Source organism: Entelurus aequoreus, linkage group LG12 (genome assembly GCF_033978785.1).
Source record: "Entelurus aequoreus isolate RoL-2023_Sb linkage group LG12, RoL_Eaeq_v1.1, whole genome shotgun sequence".
Classification (NCBI taxonomy): Eukaryota; Metazoa; Chordata; class Actinopteri; order Syngnathiformes; family Syngnathidae; genus Entelurus; species Entelurus aequoreus.
Window position 1 is genome coordinate 69,966,901 of NC_084742.1, and position 19,634 is coordinate 69,986,534.

A 19,634-nucleotide genomic window follows, 5' to 3' on the forward strand; every position below is an offset into this window, starting at 1 on the left:
ATATGGCTCTTTCAACGTTTTTGGTTGCCGACCCCTGCATTAACCTTTTAGTTGCTCACTGATGTTCGACTTCAGAAATAGTTGGAGAATGTCGCCCTCTAGTGGTGAATAGATAGCTGTGCAAAAGAAAACACACAAAAGTCCTTTGTCAAAGTCTTCATTTGTCATTTATGTCACAGAACAAGCTTTGCACACAACAACAAGCACAATTACAACTACTGTTTTGGTGGCCCGTGACCACTAGGGGTCACACTTCATGATCTCTCTGAGGCAGATGGTCGCATAGCAGGAGGAGTCCAGGTCAAAGTTCAAAGTGAGCACCTGGCCCGCCCCTTCCTCCTTGCTGTGGAGGTGGTAGGTGAGGTTGCACAGGTTGGCCAGCATGGGGCGGTAGCAGCCCGGCAGGTTCATCTTCAGGCTGCCCACTCGGAAGCGGCAGCTCTCCAGGCCGTCTCTGGCCAGCCTCTCGCGGTACCACGCGCCCACGCCGTTCTCCGGGTACTTCACCGTGTTCCCCGGCATCGGGAGCAACACCTGACGACGGCAAATATATTTTGAGGCAAGGGCGGACGTCGAGGGTGGGGGGGGGACATGCACATTTTGCGTCGTACCTGAGCGAGAGAGTAGACTCCTTGTTGTTCTTCTTGCTCCGTCACCACATGGATCTAGACAGGCAGCGGAATGGTTAACGTTTCTCACATTTTGGTATTACTTTTTCCACTTACGATACCATACCGATATTGGAGCCTGGAGTATTGGCCTACACCAGGGGTGTCAAACTCATTTTAGATCGGGGGCCACATGGAGAAAAATCTACTCCCAAGTGGGCCGGACTGGTAAAATCACGGCAAGATAACTTAAAAATAAAGACAACTTCAGATTGCTTTCTTTGTTTAAAAATAAAACAAGCACATTCTAAAAATGTACAAATCATAATGTTGTGGGGTTTTTTACACCTACATGTTGTGATTAATAGTTTTCTATCTTTATTTGTCGTTATTTATACTTTCTGAATAAATTATGTGATAATGTTCATCAGTCAACTCATTGGTGTTTATTTTCAATCTATCGAGATAAAAAGATAATATTAAAATCAAATTACAGGATGTTATTTATGCAGCTCGTGGTTACGCTAGCAGCACACCTGAGTCTAGAGATGTCGGCCTGCCGATATCATTGGCCGATAAATGCTTTAAAATGTAATATCGGAAATTATCGGTATTGGGTTTTTTATGTTTTTATTAAATCAACATAAAAAACACAAGATACACTTACAATTAGTGCACCAACCCAAAAAACCTCCCTCCCCCATTTACACTCATTCACACAAAAGGGTTGTTTCTTTCTGTTATTAATATTCTGCTTCCTACATTATATATCAATATATATCAATACAGTCTGCAAGGGATACAGTCCGTAAGCACACATGATTGTGCGTGCTGCTGCTCCACTAATAGTACTAACCTTTAACACTTCATTTGACTCATTTTCATTAATTACTAGTTTCTATATATCTGTTCTTATATTGTTTTACTTTCTTTTTTATTCAAGAAAATGTTTTTAATTTATTTATCTTATTTTATTTTATTAATTTTTAAAAAAAAGGACCTTATCTTCACCATACCTGGTTTTCCAAACTAGGCATAATAATGTGTTAATTCCACGACTGTATATATCGGTATCGGTAATTAAGAGTTGGACAATATTGGAATATCGGATATCGTCAAAATAGCCATTATCGGACATCCCTACCTGAGTCCTTAGACCAAATAAAATAAAATAAACATTTAAAAAAAAAATGCAGTAACAAACTTATGTAAAAGTTTGTTTGTTTTTCTGCTAGGAAGTGGTCGTTCAGCATTAGCGCTACATGCTACAAGCTAGTTATGCTAACAGCAAACCTGAGGCCTTAGACCAAATTTAAAAAAAAAAGTAAATTAGCAAGTCGAATGATAATATTTTTAATAGAGATGTCCGATAATATCGGACTGCCGATATTATCGGCCGATAAATGCTTTAAAATGTAATATCGGACAATGGTATCTGTTTCAAAAAGTAAAATGTATGACTTTTTAAAACGCCGCTGTGTACACGGACGTAGGGAGAAGTACAGAGCGCCAATAAACCTTAAAGGCACTGCCTTTGCGTGCCGGCCCAGTCACATAATATCTACGGCTTTTCACACACACAAGTGAATGCAAGCCATACTCGATCAACAGCCATACAGGTCACACTGAGGGTAGCCGTATAAACAACTTTAACACTGTTACAAATATGCGCCACACTGTGAACCCACACCAAACAAGAATGACAAACACATTTCGGGAGAACATCCGCACCGTAACACAACAGAACAAATACCCAGAACCCCTTGCAGCACTAACTCTTCCGGGACGCTACAATATACACCCCCCGCCACCCCCTACCCTCCCACCTCAACCCCGCCTACCTCATCCTCCTCATGCTCTCTCAGGGAGAGCATGTCCCAAATTCCAAGCTGCTGTTTTGAGGCATGTTTTAAAAAAAGAATGCACTTTGTGACTTCAATAATAAATATGGCAGTGCCATGTTGGCATTTTTTCCCATAACTTGAGTTGATTTATTTTGGAAAACCTTGTTACATTGTTTAATGCATCCAGCGGGGCATCACAACAAAATTAGGCATAATAATGTGTTAATTCCACGACTGCATATATCGGAATCGGTAATTAAGAGTTGGACAATATCGGCAAAAAAGCCATTATCTGACATCTCTAATTTTTAACAAAATAAAACAACTGGAAATAACATGTTACTGCATATGTCAGCAACTAAATTAGGAGCCTTTGTAACTTCTATTATCATTTATACGGCAAATAATATTAAAGTTAAGTTAAAGTACCCATGATTGTCACACACACACACTAGGTGTGGCGAAATTATTCTCTGCATTTGACCCATCACCCTTGATCACCCACCTGGGAGGTGAGGAGAGCAGTGAGCAGCAGCTGTGGCCACGCCCGGGAGTCATTTTTGGTGATTTAACCCCCAATTCCAACCCTTGATGCTGAGTGCCAAGCAGGGGTCCCATTTGTATAGTCTTTGGTATGACTCGGCCGGGGTTTGAACTCACGACCTACCGATCTCAGGGCGGACACTCTAACCACTAGGCCACTGAGCATATATCGTGATGTATTGTTATTGCAGAATTCTACAATATATATCGGCATATAGATTTTAGGCCGCCCATGCCTAACATCCATACAAGGAGTTAAGAACAGTTGTGCTAACTTTACGGGAACCTCACTGGGTTGATCAATTCTTACCTTAGCTGCGCTGCTCTCCTCGTTGTCGTCCACCTTCTCCGCTCCCTGCGTCCACACCAGGTCACCTTGTCGGACACTGTGACCCAGTGTGGCCAGCCGGTGTGCGACCGCCTCGTTCCAAACTCTGCATGATTTTGGGGAGAGAAAAAAAAGCAAGGTGGATGAGCAGGAAGGGGCTGGGATCAGATTGCCATGTTTCCCCACCTGCTGCAGTAGGCGTGGGGATAGAAGACCCTCATGCCGTGCGGAAGGCTCAGCCAGGCTTTGGCGCAACCTTCCGGGCCGGTGCCGTAGCGATTCAGCGCGCGGAGCATGAGGCGCTCCCGCGCTTTGGACACAGGCATCAGCGCCAAGGACTCCTTGGCGTTATCTGTTAAGGTGGAATTGGTTACATTTGTACAGTAGCTAAACTGCTGGATTTGTATCAAAAAAACAACAACAAAGTAACCTGTTGAAGTTTTTTTTCTACCCTGACTTCAGTGTGTGAGAGGCGAGAGCTGAGTCAGCGCTCACCAGTCTGAAGGAAGTGTCTCTTTGCTTGGCTCTGAGGATCGTCGCCATCTTCAGGACTGAAGAACAAGCGGACGGCAGTCACCTGAGGACAAAGCGAGGTCAGTTTGTCTCTTAATGTCCCAGAATCAACTCTGAATATGGTACCAGTCAACTGTTTGGGGTCACTATTGAATGACAAGATGTCTCCTCATTTTCGGGGTAGGATAAATCGCAGTATTTTCCGATGAATGGTCTATTTTTGATCTTTTTTCATATATAAGGCGCATCGGAGTATAGGGCGCATTAAAGGAGTCATATTTTTTTCTTTCTAAATGTAAAACACTTCCTTGTGGTCTACATAAGATGTGATGGTGGTTCTTTGGTCAAAATGTTGCATAGATTTTGTTTTACTGATCATCTTCAAGCTGCTTTCTGACCGTCGCTTCAGGATGCGCCGTTTTGTGAGCGGTCTTATTTACGTGGCTCACCTTTGGTAGCGTCTTCTCCCCATCATCTTTGTTGTAGCGGTGTAGCGTGCAAGGACGGGAGTGGAAGAAGTGTCAAAAGATGGAGCTAACTGTTTTAATGACATTCAGACTTTACTTCAATCAATAACGTTGCAGCATCTCCTCATCCGTGGCTCATTAGTGCAACAACAACGCCGGAAATGTGTCCCGTGAAAAACCGTCGGACCGGAACTCTCTAATAACTACAGTTCCTTGGGTGAATAATGTAAACTCACTACACCGGTATGTTTTAGCGCTTTCATGGCGAGTTAACTGACAGATATAAGTGAGAACTTTACACTACTTTATATTAGAAATGGCAACAGCGGAGGTTGAATGTCCCATAACAAGAAGATGGAGAAAAGGAAGAAGCTTATCGACTACGGTGTCGACACGGACTACAAAGACGGATACGCACAAATTTTCAGGACTTATGCAGATCCTAAATACAGATCAGCGGGTACCACAAGGTAAGAAAAGTTGCTTTTGCATAATATTGCGAAACAAAACGCCAGATAATGTCTTGCCTTATACACACACCATAATAATACTCCTATGTTGAAGCACAGTACAATCCATCAAGCGGGGCGGCGTCATTGTTTACCAAAGTCCTACTAAAACATTTGCCGTGTGTAATGTTTTATATTTTCAATGGAACATATAAAACGTTGGTGTTGTTTACTTCAGTCATATTGCCATCATATTGCAGTCTACACGTATCTGGAAAAACTAGTGAGCATCCTGGATGATGCCAGTCACCCTCTGCATACCGTTGTCAGTAGCCAGAGGAGCCCGTTCAGTGCTAGACTGCTTCATCCCAAGTGCAGGACTAATAGACTCAAAAACTCCTTTGTCCCACACGCCATTAGACTGTACAACTCCTCTCTGGGGGGAGGGGGGGGGGTACTAGGATGACAGGGGATGCAAAACAATAACAGTGCAATACTATTTCATAACATGGTCACTACTGCCTAGTTTCTCTTGTTATATTCTTATTTTACTGTTATATTTTTATTCTCATTGTTGCTTTTTATTTTTATTGTAATATTTTTCTATTTTGTTTCCATTCATACCCCCATTATTTACTTTTTAAATTTGATCTCAGTTCTGTACACTGCTGCTGGAATTTTAATTTTCCTGAGGGAACTCTCCTGAAGGACTCAATAAAGTACTATCTATCTATCTCTTATGTGTGACTGCCATCTACTGGTCACACTTATCATTTCAGCATGTACCAAATAAAATTGCTTCGAGGTCGGTAAGCAAAGCCAGAATTATTCCTTACATTAGGCACACCGAGTTATAAGGCGCACGGTCGAGTTTTGAGGGGAAAAAAAAGGATTTTAAGTGCGCCTCGTAGTCTTATAAAAATAAGTTTATGAAATAAAAAAAAATGCTTTATTGTCGATCTCACAAGGGGACACAATTCAAATTTATTGACAAAAGAAACCTTGCTATTGCAACAACACATCATCAGTAGGGTAAAACTAACCTGTCTCAGGACGGTCTAATCCCAGCTCACGGTCCAAATTAGTGGGTGAACATTTTCCGACAGTCTGAGAGTCCCTAAATGCGGCGTAACTGGTCATACTTTATTTATTTTATTTTGTTCACTTTATTTGATGGTGAGCTCGGGGGAAATACTACGGGAGAGAGCCGCTTTGTGTGCATGCTGAGGCGGCTGGAGATGTTTTAGCTGGTTTTAATTAAATGATTGTTGATCGACAACCTCCTCCTCGTCCTCCTTTTAAACAGCCGGGAAAAAGCTACAATATGACTACATTTCAGGCCATCTCATGTGTGCTGCTGTGACAACAAAGTTCCTTGAATCTTTAGTAAAATTAGGTTTAAATCTGAAATGTATGGTGCCTCACTGAGCTCCGTCCTTGCACGCTGCACCGCTACAACAGAGATGACGGGGAGAAGACGCTGTCGAAGGTGAGCCACGTAAATAAGACCGCCCACAAAACGGCGCATCCGGAAGCGACTGTCAGAAAGCGGCTTGAAGATGATCTGTAAAACATCATCTATGCAACATTTTGACCAAAGAACCACCATCACATGTTATGTAGACCACAAGGAAGTGTTTTCAATTTAGAAAATAATAATAATAAAACTCCTTTAATGCGCCCTATAATATGCCTTATATATGAAAAAAGATCAAAAATAGACCATTCATCGGCAGTGCGCCTTATAATCCGGTGCGCCCTAAGATCCTGAAAATACGGTATTTCCATGACTTTTTCAGGGCCTGGGATTGCATATTTACATTTTTTCCATGACGATACAAACCCTATTCATTACATGGAATAAAAATGTATATAGCTGCCACAAGTGGAGGAGTTCAAGTACCTCGGAGTCTTGTTCACGAGTGAGGGAATAGTGGATCGTGAGATCGACAGGCGGATCGGTGCGGCGTCTTCAGTAATGCGGACGCTGTATCGATCCGTTGTGGTGAAGAAGGAGCTGAGCCGGAAGGCAAAGCTCTCAATTTACCGGTCGATCTACGTTCCCATCCTCACCTATGGTCATGAGCTTTGGGTTATGACCGAAAGGACAAGATCACGGGTACAAGCGGCCGAAATTAGTTTCCTCCGCCGGGTGGCGGGGCTCTCCCTTAGAGATAGGGTGAGAAGCTCTGCCATCCGAGGGGAGCTCAAAGTAAAGCCGCTGCTCCTCCACATGGAGAGGAGCCAGATGAGGTGGTTCGAGCATCTGGTCAGGATGCCACCCGAACGCCTCCCTAGGGAGGTGTTTAGGGCACGTCCGACCAGTAGGAGGCCACGGGGAAGACCCAGGACACGTTGGGAGGACTATGTCTCCCGGCTGGCCTGGGAACGCCTCGGGATCCCCCGGGAAGAGCTGGACGAAGTGGCTGGGGAGAGGGAAGTCTGGGCTTCCCTGCTTAGGCTGCTGCCCCCGCGACCCGACCTCGGATAATCGGAAGAAGATGGATGGATGGTTGGATAACTAAGTGAATTTAAAATTAAATGCTCACCATGTCTTCTTGGAGTAAAGCCAGCCCGACTTGGTCCGACTGAACGCCCTGCCCTGTTCCGAACCTCTGCGGCCCGTAATAGTTGACAAAACCTCTGGCCTACGCACGAAAAAACGGGACCAAGGTGACCAAGTGGACAAGAAGTTATGGCCCAGGTGACGTTTTCATACCTTCACATTCTCCAGTGCTTCTTCCACCAACGCTGCGAGATGACGTTGTTTCTCAGCACCGCTGTGAGCCTCTTCAGCGCCGTGCGGCCTTACGTTGCGGACCACCAGGTCAAAGTGGTTCCCTTGCAGTCGTCCCAGCTTCAGCGGCTCGGCCACAGAGCGGACTTGAGAAAGACGCATCCCTCTTTTCTCAAACTCCGCCCTCTTCTCCATCAACCTTAAGTGGCATAACACATTGTTCTTCATTTTGGGGCCAAAATAGGCTGCGTTCACCTCTCAGGCTGGCTGTTACCGTTGAGGCGAGACCTTCTTGACCACCATGGACTGGTAGGTGACTGCTCGCTTGTCCTTGGTGCCGGCGTAGGTGAAGTCGGACGGGAGGACACCCAGTGTGGCCGCCATGTAGCTGATGGCCTCCAGGGTCTCCAGATTTTCCTTACACAAAGTGAAAGCTGGAGAAATAGCAAAGTGAGGTGCCACGCGAAAGAAAACACACTATTAGTATGGAGTGAAATTACTGGCAAAACTATTTTTGTATTAATTTCAAACTATACACAAGTAAAAAACTATTTTCTTCAATTAAAACAACGATTTGCAAGTATAAAAACTATTGTCTTCAATTAAAACAACGATTTGCAAGTATAAAAACTATTGTCTTCAAGTTAAAACTTTGGCGGTAATATTCCACACTGCGCGATCCAGACACTTGAACTCCGATTACCCATAATTCAACTGTACAACGCCAGGTGGTGCTTCCAGAGCTACTGTTTTTGTCTTCTGCCAAAAGTAACAAAGAAAAAGCAGCAGGACGGGGAGTAAAATGTAGGGCTGCTAATTTGATAATCGATTAATCTGTCGATTATTACTTCGATTAGTCGATTAATAATGGGATAAAAGAGACAAACTACATTTCTATCCTTTCCAGTATTTTATTGGAAAAAAAACAGCATACTGGCACTTAAGGCTGAAACGACTCGTCGACATAGTCGACGTCATCGGTTACGTAAATACGTCGACGCCGTTTTTGTGCGTCGACGCGTCGCATAATGACGTCACACAACCGTCATGGCGAAGCGCAAAGCAGACGATCAAAGAAGACGATGCGAGCGGTGCGAGCGAGGGGAGAAAAGCATGCCAAAAGTGGTCAAAAGTGTGGGAGTATTTCAATAAACGGCCTAATAATGTTGTTGTATGCACACTGTGTCGAGCGGAAATGGCCTATCATAGCAGCACAACGGCTATGAACCAACATTTGAAAAGAAAACCATCAACTAGTCAATCGTCCGCGCGAGCATACGTTGTCATCATTACACAAAAACATGAATGTGTCATTTGTATCTGCTAGGGGTGTAACGGTACGTGTTTTGTATTGAACCGTTTCGGTACGGGGCTTTCGGTTCGGTACGGGGGTGTACCGAACGAGTTTCTAAGCTAAAGCTAAAGTCTTAACAAGCTGCTTTGCTCCTTCTGCCTCTGTCTCAGCATGCAGCATTGCCCCACCCACACAACCATCTGATTGGTACACACTAAGCATTACCAGCCAATCAGCAGTGCGTATTCAGAGCGCATGTAGTCAGCGCTTCAGCGTGGAGCAGATAGGTGTTTAGCAGGTGAGCATCAGGCAGCGGACTCTCCCCAAATGATAATAAACACCTCCCAGTCAACTACTAGTAACATCACTATGAGCCCGTTGACCTTCTAGAAACTTAAACTGAAGCTCAGCTCACTCGCAGTCCTGGCTTGAGGTGAAGGCTAATTAGCTCTCAGTTCCAGCCACATCGACCCCTTTTGAGCGCCTATTTTCAGCTGCTGGGAATATTGTAAACAAGAAAATAAGCAAAGCATGTAGACATGCTAACCTTTCTTCATTACAACTGTTAGTCACTCACTGGAATGAGTAGAATTGGTTATTGTGTACTGTGTTGGACTGGATGTTTATTTTGCATATTTTAAAAGCAATACTTAATGTTTACAGTGCTCCAGAATATTTAGATTGGCACTTTTTTGTATTGGATGTTTATCTTTATTTTTGCACATTTTAGCAAATAAGCAATACTTTCACTTTTGTTGAAATGTTTACACTGTTGTTACAGAATATTTCGTTTTGCACTTTTTTGTATTGGATGTTTATCTTTATTTTTGCACATTTTAAAGCAAAATAAGCAATACTTTTACTTTTGAAATGCTTATACTATTGCAGAATATTAAGATTTGCACTGGATGTTGACTTTTATATTTGCACATTGAAAAGCAAATAAGCTACTTTTACTTTTGTTAAATGTTCAAAGTTTTAAATGTTTACATTGTTACAGAATATTTAGTCATGTTGTTGTCAATGTAGACTGAGTGGCCATACTTCTTTTTTTTGTAAATAAAAGCCATGCCTTTTGAAAAAACGGGCCTACATTTATTTTTTCATCTTCATTTTGAATAAAAAAATAATCGTTAAAAGGAAAAATAATCTATAGATTAATCGAAAAAAATAATCTATAGATTAACCGATTAATCGAAAAAATAATCTATAGATTAATCGATAGAAAAATAATCGTTAGCTGCAGCCTTACTGGCACTATACTTATTTTGATTATTGTTTCTCAGCTGTTTGTAAATGTTGCAGTTTATAAATAAAGGTTTATAAAAAAAAAAATTACAAAAAATAAAGTAGCCTCTGCGCATGCGCAAGCATAGATCCAACAAATCGATGACTAAATTAATCGGCAACTATTTTTATAATCGATTTTAATCGATTAGTTGTTGCAGCCCTAGTAAAATGGCAGACAGAAGAGAGGGGAAACAAGCTCAACTTGTAAGTTAACCTGCAAGTAAGTTTCCCCTCTCTTCTGTCTGCCATTTTACCCCCTACTTAGTCTTTTTTAATTTTTGGCGGACGGCACCATGCGCCAATAACGGTGGCTAGTTCTGACGGCCTTAAATCGACTCAGCAGCACCACCTGTCGTTGTAGAGTGCAAATTACGGGTGTAAGTTTGTGGATTGCCCAGGGTGGAATATTACTGGCAAAAGTTTTAACTTGAACAATATTGTCTTTTTATTGCAAATCTTTTTTTTTAATTGAGGAAAATTGTTTTCACATTTGCGAATCGCTGGCCGTGAGTAAAAAGTTCTTTGAGTGTTTTGACAGTAATTTATTGCAAAGTTAAAAAGTTAAAGTACCAATGATTGTCACACACACATGAGGTGTGGCGAAATTATTCTCTGCATTTGACCCATCACCCTTGATCACCCCCAGGGAGGTGAGGGGAGCAGTGAGCAGCAGCGGTGGCCGCGCCCGGGAATCCTTTTTGGTGATTTAACTCCCAATTCCAACCCTTGATGCTGAGTGCCAAGCAGGGAGGTAATGGGTCCCATTTTTATGGTCTTTGGTATGACTCGGCCGGGGTTTGAACTCACAACCTACCCATCTCGTGGGCGGACACTCTAACCCAGACCTGGGCAAATTAAGGCCCGGGGGCTACATGAGGCCCGCTAAGCTTTTCAATCTGGCCCGCCAGACATTCCCAAATAATTTTTTTAGATCTTTAAGATGGAAAGTGTAGCTGCCATTATGATGTGCAGTCATGTTTTCTAATGACCACAAGTCTTGAACTATACAAAGTATTTCAGTGGTTGGAATCTTCACTTTTGGATGATATACTAGTTACTATGGTAATTTAATTAGTTACTATGGTAATCTAATTAGTTACTACTAGCAGCTCAGACGAGGCACCAAGCAGTGTGGGCGGGAAGCGTTTCCACAGACAGGAAAGTTCTAAAGCTTAGTGATGTATCAGATATATCAGATTGTAGGTGGGTTTATTTTGTACCCTTCGCGTTCATATTTCACTGTTTGTTGCATTTTTGTTGCGTTTCACTTGATTGTAAAATATGTCGATCGAAAGGGGGTGTGACATTCATATGTTGTCAATATTCAGTGTTTTATCGTTCATAGAAAAATTTAAAATTCCATTACGTTTTTTAAGGCGGTCTGTCTTAACGTTTTTAGCATTCAATCAGACATTATTGTGAGGTTTTGTATTAGTGTCCCTAAAAATAAGTATACCGGCCCCCAGACACATTTTTTTTCCCTAAATGTGGCCCCTGAGTCAAAATAATTGCCCAGGCCTGCTCTAACCACAAGGCCACTGAGTAGGTACCGTATTTTTCGGACTATAAGTCGCAATTTTTTTCATAGTCGGGTGCGACTTATACTCAGGAGCGACTTGTGTGAAATTATTAACACATTACCGTAAAATATCAAATAATATTATTTAGCTCATTCACGTAAGAGACTAGACGTATAAGATTTCATGGGATTTAGCGATTAGGAGTGACAGATTGTTTGGTAAACGCATAGCATGTTCTATATGTTATAGTTATTTGAATGACTCTTACCATAATATGTTACGTTAAAGGCCTACTGAAATGCGATTTTCTTATTTAAACGGGGATAGCAGGTCCATTCTATGTGTCATACTTGATCATTTCGCGATATTGCCATATTTAGTAGAGAACATCGACGATAAAGTTCGCAACTTTTGGTCGCTGATAAAAAAGCCTTGCCTGTACCGGAAGTAGCGTGACGTCACAGGTTGTGCAGCTCCTCACATCTGCACATTGTTTACAATCATGGCCACCAGCAGCGAGAGAGATTCGGACCGAGAAAGCGACGATTTCCCCATTAATTTGAGCGAGGATGAAAGATTAGTGGATGAGGAAAGTGATAGAGTGAAGGATTAGAGGGCAGTGGAAGCGATTCAGATAGGGAAGATGCTGTGAGAGACGGGTGCGACCTGATATTCAGCTGGGAATGACTACAACAGTAAATAAACACAAGACATATATATACTCTATTAGCCACAACACAACCAGACTTATATTTAATATGCCACAAATTAATCGTGCATAACAAACACCTCCCCCCTCCCGTCCATATAACCCGCCAATACAAATCAAACACCCGCACAACACACTCAATCCCACAGCCCAAAGTACCGTTCACCTCCGCAAAGTTCATACAGCACATATACTTCCCCAAAGTTACGTACGTGACATGCACATAGCGGCACGCACGTACGGGCAAGCGATCAAATGTTTGAAAGCCACAGATGCGTACTCACGGTACCGCGTCTGTGTATCCAACTCAAAGTCCTCCTGGTAAGAGTCTCTGTTGTCCCAGTTCTCCACAGGCCAATGGTAAAGCTTGACTGTCATATTTCGGGAATGTAAACAATGAAACACCGGCTACGTGTTTGTGTTGCTGCAGCCGGCCGCTAATACACCGCTTCCCACCTACAGCTTTCTTCTTTGCTGTCTTCATAGTTCATTAAACAAATTGCAAAAGATTCACCAACACAGATGTCCTGAATACTGTGGAATTTTGCGATGAACACAGACGACTTAATAGCTGGCCACAATGCTGTCCCAAAATGTCTGCTGCAATCCGTGACGTCACGCGCAGACGTCATCACGTTTTCAGCAGGATATTTCGCGGGAAATTTAAAATTGCACTTTACCAGAGGTGGGACCAAGTCATTGCTTTGCAAGTCACAAGTAAGTCTCAAGTCTTTGCCCTCAAGTCTCGAGTCAAGTCCCGAGTCAAGACAGGCAAGTCCCGAGTCAAGTCCAAAGTCAGGACTGGAAAGTCTCAAGTCAAGTCACAAGTCCTGCATTTTGAGTTTCGAGTCCTTTCAAGTCCTTTTAACCACAGACTAATATTTTTACACAGATTGTGTATGCTTTTAAAACGTTGTATTTATTTATTAAAACAAGTGTATTTGAAATTGCAGGAAAAAAAATAGTACTGACATTGCAATTCATAATAGCACTATTAACCAGTCATTTTAATAGTGTAAACAATTTTAAACATTTAACTCATTCCTTTACAGAATAAACACATTTGCAAAAACAAGTGCAACTGTACTTATTTGTACAAAAGTGTTAACATTGTATTTCCATGGCATATTGCATTGTAACTAGTTCCACAGCAGTTTCTATTCTGTTCTTACCTTATCTCATTGATCTCATCTCGTACTGTATGTGTGTTGATGTGTGCGTACACATGAAAAACATTACAAATACATGAACATAACAATGAACAGAGTTGTACTTTTTAGATGTCAGGGCCCTATGCAATATGTACACATATTCTTAATATAGTATACATTTTAACTGACCTTTATTTGACTATGTTTGTCTTTTTGTAGGTGGCTAAAATATGCAGTGCTGCTGACCGCCGTCTAACGTTACGTTACTGTGGTTGATACATTGACTAACGTAACGTTATGTCTAGGTACCTCATGCAACCCTGCTTAAAAAAAATCACTTGACAAAAAGTATGAATAAGGTAGCGAACTGCAGTGGACGCAACAGATTGCCGTGTTTGCAATGACGTTATAACCATAGACATCTTATAAGTAGACGCAGCATTGGTTGCTGTGACGCGAGCAATTTGCATCTTGAAGTGGTGATGAGGAGCCGGCGAGCAGCCTAAACTGACAGTTGACAGGTAGAAAACAAAGATGCCGGGCTGGTGTTCAGCGTTTTCCTGCTCAAATGAGCGGACTGTTGAAAATAGGAATCGGGGGATTACTTTTCACAAGTAAGATTTAACATTAATGTACTATTGGTTGTATTTTATGAAAATAACATTACCACAGAGTTGAGAAGGAGCAAAGATCTTCAATATTTGTATGTGAAAATCACAAATAAATCTTCTGGGGGAGGATGACGCCCCTACAGGGGTTTGGTTTACAAACTTTCAGCCCCACCTAAAACAAAATTCACCAGCCGCCACTGATTATGATACATTCTCATTTTAGGCAAAATATAAGACAATACTTTCTTAACAGTATAATTGTAACCAGGAATATGTCTTCAAGTAACAATATTCAAATACTAACATTGTTGGGTAAGGCAGCATTTGGTTTTATTCTGAATCCAGTGAAACAGATTGGTGGTTTTAGCTGGTATAAAGACTTTCAGGTGTTTATATATGTTTAAGTATTTGGCAGATACTTTTAACCAAAGCGACATACATAAAAAATACATATATAACAATCACTGTAAACATTATCATTTAAGGGAAGAATGTAATACAAAATATCAATACAAAGTGTCAAGACAGAATAAACTCTCTGCTGCTGCAGCAACAGAGATACAGTCTATAAGATATATAGATATCAAATGTATTCATACATTGTTTATGTAGGATATACGCATGTATATATAACCTAATCATATTGTTTCTTCAACTTAAAAATAGCTGACCCTTTTTCTCCCTCTTCTCTGGGTTTATATTCCCAGTTTTGATCTCGGACGTCTGGTCACTTATAGCATATAAGAATATTATATTACTGTTAAGCAAACCATGAATAATAAAACATGTGTCCGTTATCATAGCTACACGTATGACAAAAAAGCGCGCTTGAAAATGAGTGGTATTCAGTGAGGTAAAATGAATTAAATGCGCTGACAGTTCATTGCTCCTGCCAAATGAATTGCACTGAGTGGAGCGGATCACCACTCCAAGATGGCGGCCCCGCGTCTCGTCTGCGCCTGTAGGCAGTAGCGCTCCACGCTGCGTCTCCTTATAAGATGTCTATGGTTATAACGTTAGCAGTGAGTTTACAGCCTCACTGATTTAACTACACAGCAAATAAAAGTCACGTTACTTAGCCAATAAACGTTAGCTTACATTCAAAACTTACCCTTCTTTGTGCAACTTCAAATGTCGAACAAAGTTGGAAGTTGTTGCGTCTCCGTCTGTAATATTCGAACTGCGTGATTTGCATACGGCAATTCGTTTTTTGTTGACCAAGTCGTAGTTTTTATACCCGAGCGAAACCAACTTTGGTATAAATCTTTCTCACTGGCGCGTTGTTTGACAACTCTTGTTCAGTGGTTGTCCTGCAATTTGATTGGATGAATGCTGTGTGATGAAAACAACGTAGATCTAATTTGATTGGCTGTTGTACTGAGAGCACACACGCTGACAGGCAGCACACACGCTGATAGATAGACAGACACGTACAAAATGAAAGCTACGGAGCGCTCCCAAATAACTTTTTAAGCTTTAGGTTTTGGGGAAAGTAGCAAGTCATGTCAAGTCAAAAGGCTCAAGTCCAAGTGAAGTCACAAGTCATTGATGTTAAAGTCTAAGTCGAGTTGCAAGTCTCTTTACATTTTGTCAAGTCGAGTCTAAAGTCATCAAATTCATGACTCGAGTCTGACTCGAGTCCAAGTCATGTGACTCGAGGGATATTTTGCGGGAAATTTAAAATTGCACTTTACTAATCTAACCCAGCCGTATTGGCATGTGTTGCAATGTTAAGATTTCATCATTGATATATAAACTATCAGACTGCGTGGTCGGTAGTAGTGGCTTTCAGTAGGCCTTTAACATACCAGGCACGTTCTCAATTGGTTATTTATGCGTCATATAACGTACACTTATTCAGCCTGTTGTTCACTATTCTTTATTTATTTTAAATTGCCTTTCAAATGTCTATTCTTGGTGTTGGCTTTTATCAAATACATTTCCCCAAAAAAATGCAACTTATCCTCCAGTGCGACTTATATATGTTTTTTTCCTTTTTTATTACCGTATTTTCGCTGACAGTGCGCCTTATAATCCGATGCGCCTTATATATGGACCAATATTGAGCCACAACAAACCTAAACTTCATTTTCATAAAGTTTAGGTCTCGCAACTACAGTAAGCAGCCGCCGACTTTATTTTCACCCGTAGAAGAAGAAGCGCTTCTAACCCAAAAATGGCTCCTATTAAGAGACACGCTTACGACGCAGAGTTTAAACTTAAGACGATCAGTCACGCAGTAGAACACGGGAATAGAGCAGCAGCGAGAGAATTTAGCATAAACGAATCATTGGTGTTTAATTCGGACACTGAAGAAGAAGGAGTCGTGGATGAGGAATAACTTCATAAAGTGAGCTTTACATGTTTATTTTGTGTGTTGTGTGACATTAACGTTTGAGCATCGTTGAGTTATTGATGTATTGTTATTGCTCTGCACTATTTCGAGTGTTACTATATTGTGATTGCACTAACGTTTGATTTACCCTAACAGTATCACTGTTTTTTACCTGTTTATTGAATCAGGGAAAAGTTCCCCTCCACTATGTGATATAAACGTTGCACTACATGTTAATACCTTGCTGTTGTTAAAAGATAAACAAAACACCACGTCACTGACTTTACCTCGGGGAAAATAATAAAACAGCTGTTTATTCATTTTGGGAGTGAACCGAGTTGTCAGAACGCTGGTTTGTAATCTATTAATAAAGTTTGACTGACCTATCTGACTGTTTTGTTGACATTCCCTTTAGCGCAGCTCCATCTAATGGATGCATAGGTGCGCCTTATAATCCGGTGCACCTTATATATAATAATAATAATAATAATACCTGTGATTTATATAGCGCTTTTCAAAGTACCCAAAGTCGCTTTACATGTTAAAAACCCATCATTCATTCACACCTGGTGGTGGTAAGCTACTTCCGTAGCCACAGCTGCCCTGGGGTAGACTGACGGAAGCGTGGCTGCCAATTTGCGCCTATGGCCCCTCCGACCACCACCTATATAATAATAAATATATCCTGTGGTGTACCACAGGGATCAATACTAGGACCAAAATTGTTTAATCTTTATATAAATGACATTGCTAAAGTTACAAAAGACTTTAAGTTAATATTATACGCGGACGATACAACAGCGTTTTGCTCAGGAGAGAACACACAAAAGCTAATACAAATAATAACAGAAGAAATTAACAAATTAAAAATACGGTTTGACAGAAACAGACTATCCTTAAATTTCAGTAAAACTAAAATAATGCTGTTCAGTAACAATAGAAAAGAAAGGCAAACACAAATACAATTAGACATTAAAAAAAATTGAAAGGGTAAATTAAATTAAATTTCTAGGTATAATAATTGATGATAAAATGAACTAGAAATTTCATATAAGAAATATACAACATAAGGTGGCAAGAAGCACATCAATAATGAATAAAGCTAAATATGCATTGAACCAAAAATAATTTCATATTCTCTAATGCTCACTAGTGTTACCATATCTGAGTTATTGTGCAGAAATATGGTTGAAATAACTACAAAAGTACACTTCATTCATTAACCGTGTTACAAAAAAATCAGTTAAATACATAATGTTGGATATAGAGAACATTCAACCCCTTTATTATATTATATTATTATATATATTATATATTTTATTATTATTATATATATATATAATATGTATATAATATATATATATTATATATATATATATATATTATATTATATTTATTATATGAACAAAGTTTTGAAATATGCCATTCATTGAAGGTGCGCTTTATAATCCGGTGCGCCTTATAGTGCGGAAAATACGGTATGCATTTTCGGCAGGTGCGACTTATACTCCGGTGCGACTTATACTCCGAAAAATATGGTATATAGCATATAATAGGAGTCTTTTTGTCACCTGTGTAAACGTCCTCCTCTTTGCGCTCATCGGCGGTCCTCTTCTTGGGTCTGCCTCGCTCCCTCAGCCGCACCGAGATGGCCGTCCTCTCATGTTCGCCGAAGCTCTTGGTCTCCACCAACTTCCCGAAGCGGCGGTTCAGGAAGTGGTGCACGGCCGTGCGGTGCTCCTTGTTGTCGTCCGGGTGGAACGTGTACGACGAGTCTTGCACTTTGGCGTCGATGAAGCGGAAGAAGTCCTCCGCCTCCTCCTCGGTGACCAGCTGGGACAGTTCCCGGTAGTCCGGGTCCTCCCTCACCCTGATCTCCGGCTGAATGGTGACCGTCATGAGGAACGGGAAGCGGTGTCGGACGGCCCGGTGGACATTGGCTCGCTGGTATTTGTCGGTGAACGAGCCCAGGGAGAGCTCCTTGTTGCCCGGATTGTCGCCGTCCTCCTCCATCACGTCGTCTCGTAGACTCACTACAAACTGCTCCAGCTGTTCACTCACCGCCTGGCCCAAAATCATGCTCAGATCCAAACTGTCTGGGCTGGATATGGTCAAATCGAACCTACAATCTGCAGAGAAGGGGTGGTCCTCTGCAGCCTGGAAGTCCTGTTTACATCTACTATTGGACTTTTCTGAGCAGTGAGGAGCCGGGGTGGCCGCTGCGATGTTCACTTGCTGTCCATGGACGTCTATTTCAGTCACCACAAAGTCTCTGATGAACCTCTTAATGCTGCCCAGGAACCCCTCATGGCTTGATACGAAGCAGGCGGGAAGACCGGCGGCATCGCCGTCCTGCTTCATTGTCGCTTCACAAAGAAACTCCGCTGCCAAAACGAAAGCGAAACGAGCCGCTGACGGACACAAGCGTCGTTGCCGCTCCAGACGGACACGCTAGGAAGCTAGTGGCAACAACAGGCGCCTCATATCTGACAAAGAGAACGTAACTACACGACTGTCACCGCCACGGAAAATGCTGACAAGTAACGAAGTTAGCTAACGGTGCCTACCGAGAAAATGGAGTTTGTCAAGCACTGAGCAAAAAGCGCCGGTGTGAGTGAGGTGAGGAGCGCGTATTTTCGAGTAGCCCGCTTGTGGCACGTAAACACAACAACACAGCACGCTGGAGCATCTACTTCCGGGTCGTGTGTCATGTGACGTGAGTTCATTTTCTTAAAGTGACAGTAACCACTATCGCTGCTCTACTACCCATCCATCCATCCATCCATCCATCCATCTTCAACCGCCTATCCGGAATCGGGTCGCGGGTACTTCATTGATTGATTGAAGCTTTTATTAGTCGATTGCACAGTACAGTACATATTCCGTAAAATTGACCACTAAATGGTTTTTCAACTTGTTTGATTGATTGATTGATTGAAACTTTTATTAGTAGATTGCACAGTGAAGTACATATTCCGTACTATAGGTGAGGGCCGACATCCGGGCAACTGAGCTACATACGGGTTCTTCGAGCCATAGCAACCAGACTGGCTTTGAAAACAAACCGTTGCCATTACTCTTTAACCCAGGGGTCACCAACGCGCTGCCCACGGGCACCAGGTAGCCCGTAAGGACCAGATGAGTAGCCCGCTGGCCTGTTATAAAAATAGCTCAAATAGCAGCACTTACCAGTGAGCTGCCTCTATTTTTTACATTTTATTTATTTACTAGCAAG

The 19,634-nt window shown here is 41.8% G+C and overlaps 2 protein-coding genes across 5 annotated transcripts in view; one reads left to right on the top strand and one right to left on the bottom strand.

Moving 5' to 3' along the window:
- Positions 1-19,634, top strand: part of LOC133662507 (tetraspanin-8-like) — a 61,997-nt gene that overhangs the window by 21,143 nt on the left and 21,220 nt on the right. For 2 of the 4 annotated variants that reach the window (XM_062066569.1, XM_062066572.1), the window contains exons 2-3: positions 3,786-3,916; positions 10,720-10,824. The gene's annotated coding sequence lies outside the window, so the exon portion shown is untranslated. The remainder of the gene's footprint in view (positions 1-3,785; positions 3,917-10,719; positions 10,825-19,634) is intronic. The other 2 variants (XM_062066571.1, XM_062066568.1) reach the window with 1 other exon arrangement.
- pus7l (pseudouridine synthase 7 like) lies at positions 142-19,117 on the bottom strand. Its single transcript, XM_062066566.1, has 9 exons — positions 17,971-19,117; positions 7,764-7,923; positions 7,472-7,688; positions 7,302-7,400; positions 3,819-3,900; positions 3,510-3,675; positions 3,306-3,429; positions 612-665; positions 142-534 (listed from the first exon to the last, which is right to left on the bottom strand). The coding sequence occupies exons 1-9, from the start codon at positions 18,758-18,760 to the stop codon at positions 241-243; spliced, it is 1,986 nt and encodes a 661-aa protein (XP_061922550.1). The 5' UTR covers positions 18,761-19,117; the 3' UTR covers positions 142-240.

What these genes read in the sequence shown, in the direction of transcription:
- pus7l (XM_062066566.1), bottom strand. Translation starts at nt 18,760, where the DNA reads ATGAAGCAGGACGGCGATGCCGCCGGTCTTCCCGCCTGCTTCGTATCA. An exon ending in AGAGGAGGACGTTTACACAG is followed by an intron (nt 7,924 to 17,970) that starts GTGACAAAAAGA and finishes CTATTTCTCCAG; the next exon opens with CTTTCACTTTGTGTAAGGAA. An exon ending in CCCCACGCCTACTGCAGCAG is followed by an intron (nt 3,430 to 3,509) that starts GTGGGGAAACAT and finishes AAAATCATGCAG; the next exon opens with AGTTTGGAACGAGGCGGTCG.